The sequence below is a fragment of the Octopus sinensis genome, linkage group LG18, assembly GCF_006345805.1.
Source record: "Octopus sinensis linkage group LG18, ASM634580v1, whole genome shotgun sequence".
NCBI lineage: Eukaryota > Metazoa > Mollusca > Cephalopoda > Octopoda > Octopodidae > Octopus > Octopus sinensis.
In genome coordinates, this window is record NC_043014.1 from 13,673,695 (window position 1) to 13,694,741 (window position 21,047).

Consider the following 21,047-nt stretch of genomic DNA (forward strand, 5'->3'; position numbering starts at 1 on the left):
ATTTTCCATTACATTTCAGATACATTCAGTGCTGTGTTGCTGAAGCAGAAATATTGTTATAGTAAATATTCTGCTCAGTACCAGATTTGTTTGTCAGTTGTTTGACCATAATCATTTGAGTATGTCCCTCAGTGGCTGACAATATGTGCGTCTCTGATCATGAGCAGGAGTAGTGGGGGAGCATCATAACCATGTGTTAGAGGGATTCTTTGGGATTTCAATAAATATCATAACAAAAGCAAAGTTTGAAAGAAATATTAGCCATTTTTCATACTTCCTAGAGGTAAGCAAATACGAAATAACAGTTGCTGCCCAAGGACAAAAATTGTGTTACACAGTGTTATTTATTAATTGGTGTTTGGATCATAAATTAACATTAAGTTCTGATAGAAGATTTTAATTCAGGACTCTTGCAAACAAGATGTTTGTACCACAGTGTCTTGGGCAGGTTGGCGTCAAAAGTGTTAAGTATGTTTTTGAAAGGTTGACATGTATCTTCCCTGCAGTTGTCATTTTAGTTTCAAGACATGGGCTCAGATCAAAACTCTTACCTAACAAAAATCTAATAAAATACATCACACCTGCTTGGTACCTTACCTACCTTCAAAGCTTCCATAAAGATTTCAAACATTCTTATATATATAGAATACTGGTGTAGTTCAAATTTTTTTTTTTCTAAATTGTTGAGTATAACTGGGAGAGGACGAATATCTGGAAGCAGAAGACTATTACATTTGACTTACATCTGTCACATTTGACTGAACACTGCTTCATTTTACTGAGATACATCATATCTTACTAAGATTTGTCACATCTAAAATGTGCCCGTGTTGACTAAAATCATATATACATCTTAACAGGTATACACATATACATGAATATGCCCATGTAGCCAGACAACATACCAATGACTATATATATATACGGAGAATTCATGAAAGAAAACAAAAGACGAAGACAGGTAGTGTAGAAAGACAAACAGATGTATTAGTATAACGCTTGGGAATTGAAAAAGTCTTTAATGTTTCGAGCCTATGCTCTTCTACAGAAAGGGACCCAGAAAGAAACAAGGAGAGAAAAAAAATGTGTGTAGTGGCTACTGATCTATCATGGCGAATGCTGGACAGAAAGGTCACACAGGAGAGCAAAGAAATATCTGTCTGGCCCCGTGTCGGTGGCACGTAAAAGCACCATCCGTTCGCGTCCGTTGCCAGCCTCGGCTGGCCCCCGTGCCGGTGACACGTAAAAGCACCGTCCGTTCGTGGCCGGTTGCCAGCTCTGTCTGGCCCCGTGTCGGTGGCACGTAAAAGCACCATCCGTTCGTGTCCGTTGCCAGCATCGCCTGGCCCCGTGCCGGTGACACGTAAAAGCACCGTCCGTTCGTGGCCGTTCGCCAGCTCTGTCTGGCACCTGTGCAGGTGGCACGTAAAAAACACCCACTACACTCGCGGAGTGGTTGGCGTTAGGAAGGGCATCCAGCCGTAGAAACACTGCCAGATCTGACTGGGCCTGACGAAGCCTTCCAGCTTCACAGACCCCAGTTGACCTGTCCAACCCATGCTAGCATGGAAAGCGGACGCTAAACGATGATGATGATGATGATGATGATACACACACACACATCTTACATTTAATAAAACGCAATTGGTATCATGTAGGTTAACTGGTAGAGGAAAAATAAAACAAGAAACGGAGTGGGAATAAGTGATAGTCAAAGATGTTAAATGAAGCCGAACTGTAGTGAGAGGTTCTGCTTTGAAGTTGCTGGTATTGTAATCAAAATGATATTGCAGATTTATATTGTATATATGTATATATACTAGCATACTTGTGTTGTCAAGAAAATGATGCATCAAAACTATAGGAGAAATTATTGATAGATGTCAGCATATATTTATTAATTCATTGATAAAATATACTACATGCCCATGCAAGCAGCAATCTTTATTTCTTATCAACTTAATCATGTCTGGGCATGATAACATATTGCTTTCTTTGGAATAGGAAGGACTTAGTGGTATGAATAGCAGCTAGCCGTACAAAATCCATCCGATCCATATAAAAGTAGATGTTTCATCTTTGTGCGTGTGTGGTGCATGTGTGCATGTGTGCATATATGTGGAGGCTGATATTTTCAATTAAGATATTACAACTATATCTATATTTCAAGTGCTTTCGTTCTGTTTATACATTTGATTGCTGATATTTATCAATAATTTTCCCTATAGTTTTGATGCATCATTTTCTATCATCGGTAAAATGCTAGTATATATATATACATATATTTATGTACACATATACATCACAATCCAACCTGTGTTAGCACGGAAAACGGATGTTAAACGATGATGATGATGACATATACATTATATATGTTTACACACATACACTTACATATATGTATGTATATATTGTCCAATACATAAGAGTATGGTAAAAGGACATGAAATGATGATGCTAATGATATATCATCGTCATTTAGAGTCAACTTTCCTGACTGGAGCAGCTAAACCGGAGAGCTCTACCAGGTCCCAGTCTGATTTAGCTTGGTTTCTATGGCTGGATGCCCTTCCTAATGCCAACCATTCCAAGAACCGAGGGCCATTGCCAATTGTCTTCTTGTATCAGATTTAATGATTAGACATGTGGTGCATAAAGACATCAAGTACAAATTCTCTGTTATGAGAAGAGGGCACTTCATGTCCAATTATTATTATTACGGCTGGATTCCAACCTGGTCGACAGCAACAAAGTCCACCTGCCACACTTCTCGGCCCATCATCACTGCCATGAGGTTCTGAATCCATTCCAGGCTGTCAATTTCAAGTTGTCAATGTAAGTTTTACATTCTCCTCTTCTTTCATCACCATGAAGTGGGTTCCACAAGACTAATTTAGATGCTGGGAGTTCAGGGTGGCACACACAGTGACCAGATAGTCAGAGCTGTTTTTGCCTGATCTTCTCACTAGCCTTTGGCAGGTCTCCATAAAGGCAAATCTTTGACATGTATTGCTGCTACGTCACATTTAGTGCCATTTGTAGCATCCTTGTGTGGCATCCATTTAGCCCATTTGATAGCATGTCAGTATCGATGTTTCATTGCCATATAATAGCACTGATTCAACAGTTGCAGCTAACCGCTTGATTTCGGTTTGCCCAGGCAATTTAGAGTTCCATGACTTCTTTATTTTGTGACAGGCTGTCCATGCTTGTGCCTTCCTGATCTTGATGTTTGTTTCTGAACTGCTCGTCCAAGATCACATCAAGATCAGGAAAGCACAAGCTCGGACATCCTGTCATGTCCAATTAGACCTAGGAGAACCATGTGATTTGGTCGGAGTGTTTGTTTGCTGAACAAACTCAAGCACCAGAGGAGCCCGACATGCTCTGGTTCTTCTCAGATCAAAAAGTGAGCAGCAGAAATGGTAGATGGCGCTGTGCCAACTCACAACCCCCCCCCCCCCACTGCTATGCACACCAAGTTCCTATCATTTGAAATTGTCTTGCGGGTTGTAAGCAATGAGGGCCATGTCATGCCTCCTCACTTTTTCCTTGGAAGATGTTAGGGTCAATGTGGCAGCTTACATTGAGACAATGGAAATGGGATCAGAGGAGGCCTTTTGTGTTCCAGCAAGACTCTGCTCCCTCTCAGCCTGCATGACAACGGGGTGGATGGTCAAAAATTTTCAGGACCATGTTATCACTAACATCTGACCGCCTTGCTGTACTGACTTAAACCCCCTGGACTACTATGCCTGGGGGAGTTGTTGAGGGGGAGACCAACAAGCATATCCACGAATCATTAATGGCAGGTTTATTAAATAGCTTTCTCCTATATGTATATAAACATAAATGCACCAAATTCGTTAAAACTACATTAGTTTTTCTAACATATTTTTATTTCTATATTTTAGGATGGTCGTTTTATTTATTTATTTTTTTGCTAAATAAACACACACACAACATTTTTTGCCAAATATACCCATGCACTTCTTCACTTCAGCTTTATTATTCTTCTTATTTTTGTATCCTTTGTCTTAAATATTTCATCACACATCCTGTGACCTCTTCAGTGACTCTCCATACCACGTGTCTTCTCCTGTTCTATTTAGTCCATTCTGTCTTTCTATAGTGTGTATCCTTCTCTGTGCATGCATTTGCCTCTGTATCTGTGTGTGTGTGTGTGTGTGTGTGCATGCACGCATGTGTGTGTGTGTATGTGTGTGCATATCTATGTGTTTTGTATGTCTGTTTAGTGTATGCGTATATGGGTTTGCTTACTATAGTGTTTGTACCTGTGTCCTTTCTTTAGTTTTTTCTTCTTTCTCATTTTTTTTTTCACTTATCTACTTATCTGTTTCTTTATTTTCTTTCTTCATTTCATCTTAGGAATATGTGTATATGTGTCTTTCGTGTGTGTATAAGGGTTTATGTATTATACTGTTTGTATCTGCGTCTTTTTCTTTTTTTCTCATGAAGTAACTGCCAAACTGAGAAAAATAGGTCCGATATGATTTACTAAACCCTTAAATATATTGTCTCAGCATGGCCATAGCCCAATTATCGAAAATGAAACCAACAAAGAAATAAAATGAAGAGTGTCTGTTTGGTCATGTCTGACCTAGGGCTAAATGATATACACTGCAGCATGAATGACAACACAATGTAGAGGAATGAAACTGAAACATAACATACTGTCACGGATACACATGAGATGGTAAAATTTCTTGGCAAGAGGGTCTGTCGATGCAACATAAGCTGTCTTCTCTGGAAATAACAAAAGAGATCATTTATTAGTCTTTGAGTTGCAGGAATTTTTCTATACTCTTTTACTTGTTTCAGTCATTTGACTGTGGCCATGCTGGAGCACCGCATTTTAGTCAAGCAAATTGACCCCAGAATTTATTCTTTGGAAGCCTAGTACTTATTCTATCGGTGTCTTTTGCCCTTTTTCCTCTCTCTCCCTTTCTCTCTCCTTCTCATTCTCCTCTTTTTCTTTTCCTCTCTCTCTCTTTCTCTCTCCTTCCTTTTTCTGTTTCCTCTCTCTCCCTCTTGCTCTCCCCTTTTTCTTCTCTTTCCCTTTCTCTCTCCTTCTCGTTTTCTTCTCACTCACTTTCTCTCTCCTCTCTTTTTCCCTCTTTCTCCCTCTTTCGTCTCTTTCTTTTTCCTCTCTCCTTCTTGTTCTCCTCTTTTTCTTTTTCCTCTCTCTCCCTCTCCTTTTCTCCTCCTGAGGTAGCCATGTATCTCCTTTACTACAAGACATTTGTTTCTGTCCCCTTTATTTATTCTCCCCATCTGGCATAGAACCATGTCCCTTAGTCCTACTTGTCCTGCAAGTTACTCAGTACCCTCACTGCTGTTGAACTCAGAGCATGAAGACAGAAAAATGCTGCTAAGCATTTTATCCACCCATGCTAATGAGTCTACTAGTTCACTGCATTTATAATAATAATTATAACAATCATTTCTACACTAGGCACAAGGCCTGATATTTTGGGGCAGGAGGTCAGTTGATTACATCGACCCTAGTACTCAACTGGTACTTATTTTATCGACCCTGAAAGGATGAAAGGTAAAGTTGACCTCAGCAGAATTTGAACTCAGAACATAAAGGTGGATGAAATGCTTCTAAGCATTTTGCCTGGTGTGCTAGTGATTCTGCCAGCTTGCTGCCTTAAAAAAAAAATGATGATGATAATAATAATAATAATAATAATAATAATAATAATAATAATAATAATAATAATAATTATAATAATAATTATAATCCTTTCTACTGGAGGCACAAGGCCTGACATTGCTGAGGAGGGGACCAGTCGATTACATCGACCCCAGTATGTAACTGGTCCTTAATTTATCAAACCCAAAAGGATGAAAGGCAAAGTTGGCCTCAGTGGAATTTGAACTCAGAACGTAAAAGTGGATGAAATGCCTCTAAGCATTTTACCTGGTGTGCTAGCAATTCTGCCAATTTGCTGACTTAAACTATACTATATATATTACCATATAGATGTGCTGTTGGTTAAAATAAATTTTTATTGACATGACTAAATTATTGATCATAGGTGTATACCTAACCTGTCTTTGATAATTTAGACTGTCCGCATATCTTTTGCCTAGATATCTTACCCATGGCCTTACAGTGTATTAAAATGTGTTGTTGTATTAAAATGTGTTCAAAGCGGTGTTCCAGCATGGCCACAGTCAATGACTGAAACAAGTAAAATATCAAAGGCAAGATAAATACCAATGAAAAATATTTTATTTTAGAAAATACATACCAGGTGTGAACGACTCTGACAAACTGACATCAAAATTTCTGGAATCGGTCAGGAAGTCTAAGATGTCTTGAGGCTCATATTCAGATGAATGTTCAGTGATATCACTAGCAAACATTACGGTTTTTTCTTTCTCACAGACCATTTTTAGAAGAGGAAATGACTCGGACAGCTTATATGGTAACGCTCTACCTTTTCCTATAGTTACTGATTTAAGGACAAAAGAAAAGAAGTAAGAAAAAAAAGAAACTAAGATTATAATTTTCCCAATTATTAATCAAAAAATGAAAAAATGAAAAAATCAAAAATTAAAATTGATCAACATGAATGGAAATTGTTGCTGTGATATCAGTGCTGGTGGCACATAAGAGAACCATCCGAACGTGGACGTTGCCAGTGCCGCCCTGACTGGCTTCCGTGCTGGTGGCATGTAAAAAGCACCATCCGAGTGCGGCCATTTGCCAGCCTCGCCTGGCCTCCGTGCCCGTTTGCCAGACTTGTCTGGCACCTGTGCAGGTGGCATGTAAAAAGCACCCACTACACTCATGGAGTGGTTGGCGTTAGGAAGGGCATCCAGCTGTAGAAACATTGCCAGATCAGACTGGGCCTGGTGCAGCCTTCTGGCTTCCCAGACCCCAGTTGAACCGTCCAACCCATGCCAGCATGGAAAGCGGACGCTAAACGATGATGATGATGATGATGATTAACCTCTTTTGACAACACTACATTTCAATCCATTTCATCAATGATTGTCATCAGTTATCTTATTCTTATTCTTATATACTCTTGGTTTAGAAATAAAAGTTCATAGTTCAAATCCAGTCAGATATGTACACATTCAGAAGTAGCACATCTCATGACAATCAGAGATCAAACTCATATAAATGTAGTGTGTGTGTATTATATATTTATCTGGATGAATTTATCTTTGTCCTTTAATAGGAATTTCCTCATACGTCATTACATGGAAAAATGCAAGCAAGAGAAATAACATTCTTAAGATTATAAACCTGGAAAATTACAGGACAACTTATTATATTTGGTAAAGTACAGAACAAGAAAAATTTTTACTGAAAATATTTAGATTTAGAATTAGCTTTTATTAAAACCAAAAATTTTATTACAAGTTATTACTTCTATTTGTTATAACTTGTTACTTCTATTAAAAATAAAAAAAATAACTCAAAATATTTTTTGCTCTTTAAAAAAAATTAATTTTAAAAATTATTTATTAATAATTAGAAATTTGAAAATAGATTATAAAAAATAATAGTAGTACATAATTAGTTAGTACAATAAGTAGAATAATACAAAAATTAGTTATATATTACAGTAAAATCTACCTATACCAACAAATTCACAGTAAAATTTACTTGAGTTATTGCCTGAGTTATTGCCAAGTCTTCACATTTTTAGTTTTGACCCAATGCCTATTTACATAATGAATTTGCCTACCGTATATACTGTTCTATTTTGCATAAAACTTTAGTTATATTGGTACTTCTGGCTCTCATTTTTAAAGTATTCTAGTGTGTCAATATTTTAACAAAATGACGGTGCCTTTTTTAATTATAATGTTAATTTGTAAATTAAAATCAAATAATTTTTAATATACAAACTTTATCCTTAGCTGTAATATTTTAAGTAAAAATTTTATTGTTCTGTACTTTACCAGATGTAATAACTTGTCCTGTAATTATATCCCTAAGAATATTATTTCTCTTGCTCACATTTTTCCATGTAATCCATGTGTTTTCCAGGCTATACTATTATGCTAATTAATAATGTATCAAATGTGTCAGTTAGCATTGTTGCTTATAATTTTTTATCACAATGATGCTGGTAATGTACATTAAAAGTCCTCTCAGAGAACTATATTCATAAAAAAGGATAAAAGTATATTATCACCCTCAAATTTGAGAAACAAACACTCATAACTTTTTTTTTCTTTTAAAACTTCATTGCATAAGATTGATACCATGAAATTCCTTGAATTGAGCTCTATCATTTAAGCTTAATTAAAATATAGTTTGTTTTTAAAATAAAAAAAGTTAATTATACTTAAAATCCAATTTTTTGCTTTACTTATATTTTTTCATGATATTTTACCTGACAACTTTTTTATACAAATTTTTGTTGCATGAGACCAAAACTATGAAATGCTTCATTCTTTCTTCTATCATTGAAGCTAAGATAAATATATTTTGCTTTTAAAATAAAAATGTAATTTAGATATAAACTTGGTTGGTGGTGTTACTTACTCTCCTATAACATTGCCTCAAATTTTGATGTAAACTTTTTTCTACTGGATCAAATCTCATTTTGTTTATGCCAAAATGTAGCTAGGTACCAGTCCTCTTCAAAAATGTTAACAGTGCTCAAGTTGGTTAAGAACTGAATGCAAATAGAGATGTGTTTATGGATTTGGTTATACTTTTAGGATGATTACTGTTCAAGTTGACACATTTGAGGTTGTTATTAGGTTTATGGTATGGTTGGAATACTCTCATACTTAAATCTAAATTAATATCCAAGATACTAACTATGGTATGCTCTTCCTCTACTGAGATGGATAATCCTAACCCTTTGAAAATTTAAATACTTTTTTCCTATACTATTCTATTTTAACATGGTAGATTTATGAAAGTGAACAAAACATCATCCCTGTATAAACCCCCTCCCCCCATTAATGGAAATTCTCTGCTGATACAGAATGGGATGTATATCTCTACTAGGTCAGTTACCTGGGCAGAGTCACTAGACCCCGTGGTGATATCAAACATATCTTGTCTGTCCTCTCTAAACCAGTACTGTCCCTCAAATTCTATAACAAAGTTTCTAGCAACTAATATAGCATCTACTTCATCCTCAGAAAGATTAGGATTTTTCATAATGCAAAGTAGAACCTTGTTGATGAGGATAGGATTAATAGAAGCATAATAGTTAGAGATATCTAGTTGAATGAAATTTGTTCACTTTTGATTGCTAATTTTGTTGAACCAATCAAATTACTTTATATGAGCTAGACCACAGGTTAAGTTCCATAGTATTCTTATGTGTGGGTATGTATTTATCAATTATGTGTTTACTAATCTTGCCTAAATCTGATTTTGAGGAGCATATCAATCTTATGGAAGGGTTAGTAGTGAAGTTAGGCTTATGGTCTTTCAGGTTGGTTCTACAGGTTCTCGGCAAGTATAGTTCAGTCCTGCTCTCTAACTTTGATCTTTCAACTATTTTTGTAGCCTGTTTAGGTTAGTTAAGTTATTAACAAGTTATTTTGTAGTTTGTTTGGTACTTCTTTTTTAAGCAGAGAGTGGTGTAAATTCTAAGTCTTACAAGTTACCAGTTTTGTCTGCATAAACAAGAGACTGGGTTATCTTTTTGAGTCCCTTCACTAGTATCTTTTATCTGTGACTTATTCAGTTATTAGACTGCAGCCATGCTGGGGTGCTATCTTGAAGAATTTTTAGTCAAATTAATCAATCCCTGGACATATCTTTTTAAAGTCTGGTACTTATTCTATTTGTCTCCTTGGCCAAACAGCTAAGTTCTGAAACTGAAACAAGTAAAAAAAAAAAAACATAAAAGATACATGTGAGTGTGTACACACACACACACCATCATCATCCTTTAATGTCTGTTTTCCTTGCTGTCATGGTTTGGATGGTTTGACCAGAGCTGGCAAAGCTGGAGAGCTGTACAAGGTTCCAGTTTGATTTGGCATGGCTTCTATGGCAGGATGCTCTTCCTGATACCAACCACTTTACAGTGTATGCTGGGTACTTTTAACATGGCACTGGCATGTTAAAGGCATATATAGTAGAGTGTTCAGAAAGTAATTGTTTTACCAGAAAAGATATAAAAACAAATGTAAACTATGTTTATCTGAATAGTCTATGACTGCAAACTAACAGGGAAGTAACTATTTATGCCATGTTCAAAGAAACCTATTTCTTTTTCTAAAAAAAAAAAAAAGGCTGCAAGGCTGTTTTCAATTTCCTCTGTTTCTGAATGTTTTGCCTCTTACAAAATGTTCTAGTGATTGGAACATGGAAATCCATAGGTGCTAAGTCAGGTGAGTGTGGAGGTTGTGGAAGAACTTCTCATCCTAATGATCTTAATTTTTCTTGGGTTTGTTTTGAAGAGTGTGGCCATGTATTGTCATGCTAGAGAATAACACCATTTCTGTTTACCAAAAGTGGCCACTTTCAATGTAATTGATGTAAATATAAATGTTCAAGTTGTTGGCAACAGACATCTGCATTGATGGAGCTTCCATGTTCCTGTAGGTCGTAATGGATGACACCTTTCATGTTCCACCAAACATAGAGCAAAGACTTTTGTGGATGGAGTCCTGGTTTTTGTGTTGGCACTGGCCTCTCATTACATGATAACCATTGTCTTTTTTGTTTTCTGCTGTGATGCAAAACTCATTATTCATCACTGCAGAAATGACAGGCTGTTATTTCTGGTTAGAAGACTGCTTCAGATGATGGAATGTTTTACTCGGTTCTCAAGTGTAAGCTTATGTGTAAATCAAATTTCCTCTTTGCATGTTTTTCCAATTTGCTTGAGATATCTGTGGATAGTTGGACATGACATATTAAATTTTTGTGCTACATGGTGCTTTGATGGATCCAACACAATAGTCTCATTCAAAAGGTTATCATTCAGAGTGGGTCATCTTCCAGAGTGAGGCTTGTCAGATATGTCACAATCACCATCTTCAAACCTTTTAAACCACAGCTGACATGTACGATCTTTCACTTCATCCGGATACACTTCACAGATGTTTTCATTGCTTTTGTAGTGGTACTTTACTTTCGCAATTCATACAATGACCAATGGAAAATATGTTGTTTCGTAAATTTTTTATCCTCCACGAGGTTAATTACCAAAATAGCTATGCAAATTGCCAGATAGGAGAGATGATATGCTATTTCTAGACAGTTCCCATGCATTCGACCTTGGCTCTGACATGATTGATTGATTGACATTACATAGGGGTGAAAAAACACAATTACTTTCAAAACAACCTAATATATAAGTCAAATATATATATATATATGGTTGATGATTGATTGATTTAAGTATGTTTCTCCATTTTCTCATTTTGTATATATATATATATATATATATATATATATATAGTTAATCCAAACAAGAAAACAAAAAGACAACAACGCAAGGACGTGGAACAAATAAAGTATTATTGGACGCTCAGGAAAGAAGGGAAGAAGGAGGTTTGATGTTTCGAGCGGAGTTCTTCGTCAGAAACATAGGAGAAGGAAAGATCCCGAGAAGGGAAGACAGAGGGAAAGAAAATCGCTAGTGATACAGACGAGGTCACATACTAAAAGTCGGAAGTGGTAAAAGTGGAAGAAAATGTTTTTAAAAACCAGGAGAGCTATATCAAAGACGGAATGGTAAAGAAGGTGTGCGATGATGACAAGTGTGTGTGTGAGTATGTGCGTGTGTGTGTGTGTGTATGGCGAACAACACGGTAGCAGGCTAGTAGTAGAATTAAGGAGTGGTGTGTGGGTACACTAGCAGGTCAAAAACAGGGAGGTATGTGTGTGTGCGTGTATGTATATGTATCGTGTGTGTGTATGTGTGTGTTTTTTTGTGTGTATGCGTGGAGTTTGGGTGTGTGGCGAGTAACTATGCTTAACTTAGTGTATGTGTGCGTGTGTGCTTGTACGTGCGTGTGTGCTTGTACGTGCGTGTGTGTGTATATATATGTATGTATAATTGTGTGCATGAATGTATGTGTGTGCGTGTAAATATGGTTGTGTGCAGTGTGTATGGGATGTATGTGTGGGTTCATTTGTGTGTGTATGTGTGTGTGTGTATGTATGTGCGTGTAGTTGTGTGTGCGTTTGTATGTGTGTGTGTGTGTAAGCGTAAATGGATGTATATGCGTGTATCCGTGGGGTTGTGAGTTTTTTCGCGCGTAAGTGTGCGTATGTTTTGGTGTGCGTATGTATGTGTGTACGTATGTGTATGTGTGCGTGCGCGTGTAGGTATATGTTGTGTGTATGTGAATTAGTGTGTGTTTGTACGTGTGTATGTGTGTGTGCGTGTATTGTATATATATGTAAATGTGTGTGTGTGTGTGTGTGTGTGTACATGCGTGGGAGTGAATGTATGTATGTATGTGTGTGTGTGTACAAATGTAGGGGTTTATATGTGTGTTTATATGTTTATATGTGTGTATATATATGCATGCAAGGACACACTTCACAACTGAAAGATTGATGGAAAAAAAACTCTTCCGGTGCGGGCACATGCGAATCCACAGGCACACACACACGCGCACCGACGTACGCCCGAAACAAAGCCAACCCCACACATACACACACACACACATATATATATCTATATGAAAAAACAAGTCAAGATAGAAAATGCTAAAATAATTTTATAAAAAACATTTCAGTACCGGTTTCGGTCATTTTGAGACCTTTTCAACCGTAACGATTAAATAATTAAATTTAGAAAAATTAAAAGAAAAGTTTTTTTAAAAGAATATTTGTATAGTGTTCAAATATAAGTGTCATTTTCCTTGTTTCTGCCTTTCTCTTCTCTCTTGTTTACACTTGTGGGTTCGAGGTCGTTGTGAATGACTTGTTTTTTCATATATATCAACTCGTGTGTTCTTTTTCATCCTTATATATATATCTCTTATTATAAAATCTCTTATTATAAAAGGCAGATTTTATCTGCCTCCCTTTGTATCTTATAGAAATCTACAATATAGGATTTCTTCAATTACAATTTACCTAGCATTTTTAAGAGTAGAATGCATCGGGTCGTGCCAGGTCCAGTTTTTAAAATGTCAACCCCAATTAAGCAAAATTTAGAGAAAACTCACATTGTGGTGTATAAGTCAAATGCTTTTCTTAGTGTGGCTTACACCACACGCACATGCACACACACAGTGTGCAACGAATAAAGTGAAAGTAATTCACTTTTTGTACTGAGTGACTCTTTCACTCTGCCACTTCCTCTTTACACACATAGACACGCAAATATATAAATGAAATTGTAAGCTAACGTGTGTGTGTGCGTGTGTGTGAGTGTGTGTGTGCGTGTGTGTGTGTGTGAGGGTGCGTGTGTGTGTGTGTGTGTGTGTGTGTGTGTGTGCGTGTGTGTGAGTGTGTGACAGGAAAGTTTTTTAGGACGAATATAAGACCTATATCCAAGTAGCAGAAAGATCGCCCAAAAGTGTATATAGATATTTAAATGTATTTATATATTCATCTATACACAGATGTATGTATAATGTGTGTGTATATATTTCCATACACGTAACCATTCACTCCGCACAAAGTTTTTTAGGACGAAAATAAGATCTAAAGTTATCTCTAAGTAGCACAAAGATCGCCCAAAAGTGTATATAGATATATAAATGTATTTATATATTCATCTATGCACACATGTATGTATAACGTGTGAGTATATATTTCCATAGAGGTAACCATTCACTCCATACAAAGTTTTTTAGCACGAAAATAAGATCTAAAGTTATCTCTAAGAAACAGAAAGATCGCCCAAAAGTGTATATAGATATTTAAATGTATTTATATATTCATCTATACACACATGTATGTATAATGTGCGTGTATATATTTCCATAGAGGTAACCATTCAATCCATACAAAGTTTTTTAGGACGAAAATATTTATATATAAAAGAAAGGTTGTGTGTCTGTCTACTCCGATTTAGATTCCTAACTACTCCCACATTTTGCGATGCAGTTTAACCAAAACCGGGTATCTTATAGTCGTGATTCATATCGAGCCCTTCTGGGTATTAGCGCGCGTCTACAATGAGTCTATGATTTTACAAATAATTTACCATCATTTTTTTCCATTTTAATGCATATTTTTTTTAATAAAGGGAAGTAACTCTCAAACTTCACACCAATATGCGTGCTCATATCCGACGTAATATCACATCAGCAGCATTTCTTCACACCCTCCTTGCACTTGGCGAAGGCAAAATACCAGGGGATGAAAATAGTAATATTGCCATCGGTTCCATTTGTACCATTGTTAAGACGCCTTCTAATCTCAGAGATGCAGTGTTCCCAGATCTACAAGCTAATTATCAGAATATAGATTGGATTGGCAAAAAGGCTATACTGGGCCTGAGGAATAAAACTGTTCACCATATTAATGATGAAATGCTAAAACTCATTCCTGGGGAAGTCTATGTATATCAGTCTATCGATACAACTCCTGACCCAGAGGACGTCATCAACTATCCAATAGAGGTACTCACTTCCTTTGAGCACCCCGGACTACCACCACACTTTCTCAAACTTAAAGTTGGTGCCCCTATAATGCTCATCAGAAATTTGGTTCCCCCAAAACAATGCAATGGCACATGTTTGATCGTTAAGTCCTTATCTCCCACCGTAAGCTTATATCAATATTTGCCTGAATAATCATCATAATTCAGTGCAATCATTAACAGTACTTTCAAGCAATTCAGCCCCGAGCAACGCCGGGCAATTCTGCTAGTATATATATATATAAAAAGATAAAACTTACTTGGAAAAGGATGCGTGGCGTTCAATCATATATTAATACTCTTACTCTTACTTGTTTCAGTCATTTGACTGCGGCCATGCTGGAGCACCGCCTTTAGTCGAGCAAATTGACTCCGGGACTTATTCTTTGTAAGCCTAGTACTTATTCTATCAGTCTCTTTTGCCGAACCGCTAAGTTACGGGGACGTTAACACACCAGCATCGGTTGTCAAGCGATGCTGGGGGACAAACACAAACATACAAACATATACACACACATGCACATATATATATATACATATATACGACAGGCTTCTTTCAGTTTCCGTCCACCAAATCCACTCACAAGGCTTTGGTCGGCCCGGGGCTATAGCAGAAGACACTTGCCCAACATGCTACGCAGTGAGACTGAACCCGGAACCATGTGGCTGGTTAGCAAGCTACTCACCACACAGCCACTCCTGCGCCTATATATATATATATATATAAAAGATAAAACTTACTTGGAAAAGGATGTGTGGTGTTCGATCATATGTTAATATAAATAATATATAAATATATGTCTGGAGTATAGTGTCCACATCTCCAGAGGCATAAAATTCGCGCCAGTTTGGGCGTTGCAGCTCAGTACAATAAGAGCTCCAGTTTGCTTTATTCCAGTCAAAGCGGGCAGTCTGAAGATGGTTGTGTTTTTTGTTACAACCAATCAGAGACAAGTCGGCCATGATCATGGAATGATCAGAGTCACCCAAAGGTTCTTCGGTAGCGACACTAATGATTGTTTCAGGAGAAGCGGTAAGTAGCAGATCCAAAGTGTTGTTACCCCTTGTGGGGGAGGTAACAACTTGGGACCAATTTGAATTCAGCACCAGTTCAAGGAAATCGTCTGCACTTTGATGGCCAACGGAAGGCCTCCCAGTCAATCTCAGGGAAATTGAAGTCCCCCGCAATATACACATATGTGGCTGTTTTCATGGCAGCCGCCCTGAGGATATCAAAAAGCTGTGCGTCTTGGCGATAATTTGGAGGACGGTAAACGACTCCGAGCAGAAGTGTTGACATGGTCATGTGTATATTGCAGAAAAATACCTCCTGCTGAGATTGGTTCAAATCATCACAGGGGATTGCCGATAGACTTGATTGAACATAAATCATCACACCCCCTCCACGGCGATTAATGCAGTCTTTGCGGAACAGGTTGTAGCCGGCTATGCTGAAAACTCCATCACAGAGTGCAGAGTGTGCCCACGTTTCCGCGACTGTGATGAAATCTGGGTTGATACTTTTGATGTAGGAGACAAAAAGATGCACCTTGTTGCATAAACTACGGGCATTCAAGGACAGCAGTTTATATCTGGATTTCAGATGATGATATACAGGGGATGGCTGATTGTTCTTGGTTAGTTTCCCAAGATTTTTGCATTGCCAGTTGTTGCTGTGGGTGTAGTCTGCTCAGTCCAACTGGCATCCCTTATCCACGACTCACCAGACTTGACGAATTTCCAGATCTGCCCATCATCGCGGAGGCTAAAACTCTCCCGTGGCACAGAGTTGCAATTTAGGGAAGCCACGGATCTTAGCTTTGGGCGTACATCGGGTGGTAGGCCAGGACGTGTTCCACAGTTGATAATGTTGTCACGCCGAGCTCTGTCAGCAGCCAGATGGAATGTCCGCGCCTCAGTAAAGCCCGTAAACAACAGCCTGATCAGCCTGGGTTTGGATCCCGGTCGGCCAAGGCGGGAAGCACTTTTTGGAGGGACACAGCTGAGATCCCTAGCTGTGTTTCCAATGAATGCCTGCAGATCTGCTACATCTTCCGGCACTCCGATGGCTATTTTTGCATTGCCAGTTGTTGCTGTGGGTGTAGTCTGCTCAGTCCAACTGGCATCCCTTATCCACGACTCACCAGACTTGACGAATTTCCAGATCTGCCCATCATCGCGGAGGCTAAAACTCTAAAATTCATGAGTGGCCGGTTCAGCAACTCCCTTGATGCGCTGAGGTTCTGTACGAGCTACAGGTAAGTTGCTGAGCAGGGCACTCCTATATGACCCTTCAATACAATATATACAATATACGACCCTTCAATACAATATATGACCCTTCAATACAATATATACAATATATTGTATTGAAGTTCGTTTTGGGATTCTTGTGTTGTTTTTATGTATGTACGAACACAAACAAATAAATATATACATGTGCATGCAGTATGTGCATGTAACAATCATAGACTAATGCACATATATATGCATATAATGTATTTGTGCATAAAGCATGCTAATTAATTAGTATGTATGTGCATATGTACACTTGCGTCAGAAATTAATTAGCACTTCTCAAATTTCTACATTAAATAGGTTAAATCAATTAACCTATGAGCTGTTCAAAACGTCTTACACGATGAGAAAACTTAGTATGGTGTGATTTCGGTCCTTGCGAGGCGCTACCTATATCTATTAAACAAAGGAAGATTTGTCTGCATCCGCACTCCAAGTTGTTGCACTGCTATGTCAACATCATAAGGCTGTAGACTCTCAAACTGCTCTGCAAACAAAGTTACGCCATCGTTCTGCGCAACAGTGAACTCGCAACAAAGCAATAGTTCGAGATATGGCCACTAGGTGACAGCACATACCTTGAGTGAAGAGCAAATCAAGGGTGCTAATTAATTTCTGACGGTAGTGTATGTATGCATGTATGCATCCATGTATGTGTGTATGCATGTATGTATGTATGTATGCATGTATATATGTATGTATGTCTGTATGTATGCATGTATGTATGTCTATATGTATGTATTTGTAAGTATGCAAATATATATGTGGCGATAATGGATGAAGATAGGTGTGTGACCTTTGGAAATATGCTGTACGTGAGAAGACCAGGCAGGACAAGTGAGCCCAGCCCACTTATGAATGCCTTTCCTCCCTTGGACACAAAGACCTGTTGAGGCAAGCGAAGTCGATATAGAACCTCATCCGACGACAGGCACCCATGCCAACCCCCTTTGCTTGCAAAGACATGTTGGGGCAAGCGAAAGCGAAATCGAAATCGAATTGAACCAGCCAGGATCCCTGGTCTGGTGGTATGTAAAAAGCACTATCCGACTCGTGGCCGATGCCAGCGCCGCCTCGACTGGCTTCCGTGCCGGTGGCACGTAAAATACACCAATCCGACCGTGGCCGTTGCCAGCCTCGCCTGGCACCTGTGCAGGTGGCACGTAAAAAGCACCCACTACACTCATGGAGTGGTTGGCGTTAGGAAGGGCATCCAGCTGTAGAAACATTGCCAGATAAGACTGGAGCCTGGTGCACCCTTCTGGCTTCTCAGATCCCCGGTCGAACCGTCCAATCCATGCTAGCATGGAGAACAGACGTTAAATGATGATGATGATGATATATATATATATATATATATATATATGAGACAAGGCAAAAATAATAGTCATTACCTATTTTCCTTTATTGTAGCAAATTTGACTTACTGCTGTTTCCAGTAGTCATTATAGGTTCGTTATTGATAGGTTTACTCAATTGGCCCATTGATCAGTTGAGAAAAATTGAATAACCAGGAAAATTAATGCTATTTTCATCATAGTTATTTTAGGTATCCAGAAATAACTACGATGAAAGTAGCATGAATTTTGTAGATCCTTCAAGTTTAAATCTATCAATAATGAATTTACAATGGCTGGCCACTGGAAACAACTGAAAGTCAGATATACTGCAATGAAGAAAAATAGGTAATTGTCTTGTACATCAATCTATGTAAAAAAAAACCGGTATGACTGGAGCATAACCATGGATTTACAATATAGAATGAGTGTGTATGTGTTTGACAGTGTGTACGTATGCATGTGATTTAAGAAAGATATCATCATCATCATCGTTTAACGTCTGTTTACCGCGCTAGCACGGGTTGGACGGTTCGACCGGGGTCTGGGAAGCCAGGAGGCTGCACCAGGCTCTGGTCTGATCTGGCAGTGTTTCTACAGCTGGGTGCCCTTCCTAACGCCAACCACTCCGTGAGTGTAGTGGGTGCTTTTTACGTGCCACCGGCACAGGTGCCAAGGGAGTCTGGCATCGGCCACGTTCAAATGGTGCTTTTTACGTGCCACCGGCACAGAAGCCACTCAATGCGGCGCTGGCATCGGCCACGTTCGGATGGTGCTTTTTACGTGCCACCGGCACAGGTATCACAACTAAACGTAAAAGGTAATTTTTGTTGATTTTTGTGATGGCTGAAACAAAGGAACAGTGTGCTTCTGTGAAATTCTATTTTCTTATTTCTTTACTGCCCACAAGGGGCTACACACAGAGGGGACAAACAAGGACAGACAAACGGATTAAATCGATTATATCGACCCCAGTGCGTAACTGGTACTTATTTAATCGACCCCAAAAGGATGAAAGGCAAAGTTAACCTCGGCGGAATTTGAACTCAGTTCATAGTGGCAGACGAAATACCGCTAAGCATTTCGCCCGGCGTGCTAACGTTTCTGCCAGCTCGCCGCCTTTACTTTTCAAAAGTAAAATTCTATTTTCTGCTGGGAAAAATGGCAGGCGAAACAGTTGCCATGCTTCAAACTGCTTACAAGGCCATTGCCATGAGCAAAACACAAGCTTACAAGTGGTTTTCATGCTTTAGGAATGGTCACTTGTCAACTGAAGACCAATCTTGTTCGGAGTGACCATTGACCTCCGAAATGAATGAAAACATTATGAAAATTCATGAACTGATCTCGGAGGACTGCCATTGAACAATTGGTGAACTTGTTAATATGACTGGTGTGTCCTGAAGCTCCTGCCAACGAATTTTGAGCAAGCAACTGCAAACAAAAAGAGTTGCAGTAAAATGTGTCTCTCACTTGTGTATGCGAGATCAAAAGTAGTCACAACTGAATACATGACATGAACTGAAAAGACAGTTGATCTGAATCTTTTTCTGAAGGTCATCAAATGTGATGAAAGCTGGTGCTATGGCTATAACCCAGAAATGAAGCAGCAATCAAGTCAACAGAAATACTCAATGTCACCACACCCACAAAAAGCACATCAAATGAAGTCCAATGTCATGAAAGGTATAAATACCTTTCAAACGGCATACAATACGGTTATAAAGAAATTTGTGGGTAAAATCTTTTTCGAGGGGGTAGGGAGAGGACTCTGAAAAATTCACAAGATCCAAGGTTTTCGTCCATAACTATGAGGAAAATAAATATCTTTTAATGAAGAGTGGGGAGAGGATTTGGGGATAATTCACGCGATTTGATTTTTTCGCTCATAACTTTCAGGAAAATGGGTATCTTTGGTTAATGTTTACAATATTACCTGGAAACGAAATAAAAAAAAAAAAATAAAAAAACTAGTGCAACGGGTGTAAAAAGATGTGTAGGAAAACGAATATGAAAACAAAATGTGCGGAAAGCAATGGGGTGGTCGGAAAATTCACAAGATCTGAGTTTTTCCCTCATAACTTTTAAGAAAATGGGTTTTTTTTAATGAAATTTAAAAAATTAAAATTTTTTCAAATGGCATAGTTTACGATTATAAAGAAATTTGTGGTAAAATTTTTTCTGAAAGGGTGGGGAGAGGACTTCACAAGATCCGATTTTTTCCCACGTAACTTTAAGGAAAATGGGGGGGGGGGGCTAATGCAGTGTCACACCTCTCCTTGAAAAGTGTATTTTTTAAAAAATATTTTTGGGGATTCCTACGTTTTAGGGGGCTAATTGCAGTCTTGCACCTCACCTTCAAAAATGCATTTTTTGGGGTCCTCCGCCGTTTTTTTTTTTGTCTGAACAAAAATAAGGGGTTTACGACACATAAGGTATGCATAATACATGTCGTTTGAAAGGTATTTATATACAATTTCATTAAAAGATATTTATTTTCCTTGGATCTTGTGAATTTTTCAGAGTTCTCTCCCTACCTCTCAAAAAAGATTTTACCCACAAATTTCTTTATAACCATAATGTATGCCCGTTGAAAGGTATTTATATAAAATTTCATTAAAAAAAAAAACATTTTCCTAAAAGTTATGTAGGAAAGACTCAGATCTTGTGAATTTTCCGAAGTTCTTTCCCCAACCCACCATTGCTTTCCGCGCATTTTTGTTTCATATTCGTTTCCTACACAGTTTTTTTTTACTTTGCACCTGTTGCAGTTTTTTTTTTCGTTCCAGGATAATATCGTAAACATTAACCATATCTTTTAATGAAAGTTTAT

General features: G+C 38.1%; 1 protein-coding gene across 3 annotated transcripts in view; it reads right to left on the reverse strand.

Moving 5' to 3' along the window:
• LOC115221297 (leucine-rich repeat-containing protein 74B-like) overlaps positions 1-21,047 on the reverse strand; it is a 124,813-nt gene that overhangs the window by 46,920 nt on the left and 56,846 nt on the right. The window contains exons 2-3 of one of the 3 annotated variants that reach the window (XM_029791453.2): positions 6,282-6,485; positions 4,696-4,767 (exon numbers count right to left, since the gene is read on the reverse strand). In XM_029791453.2, the coding sequence (XP_029647313.1) occupies positions 4,696-4,767; positions 6,282-6,311 (102 nt within the window). In that variant the 5' untranslated portion in view covers positions 6,312-6,485. Of the gene's footprint in view, positions 1-601; positions 658-4,695; positions 4,768-6,281; positions 6,486-21,047 lie in introns of those variants that run through there. The other 2 variants (XM_036510732.1, XM_036510731.1) reach the window with 2 other exon arrangements.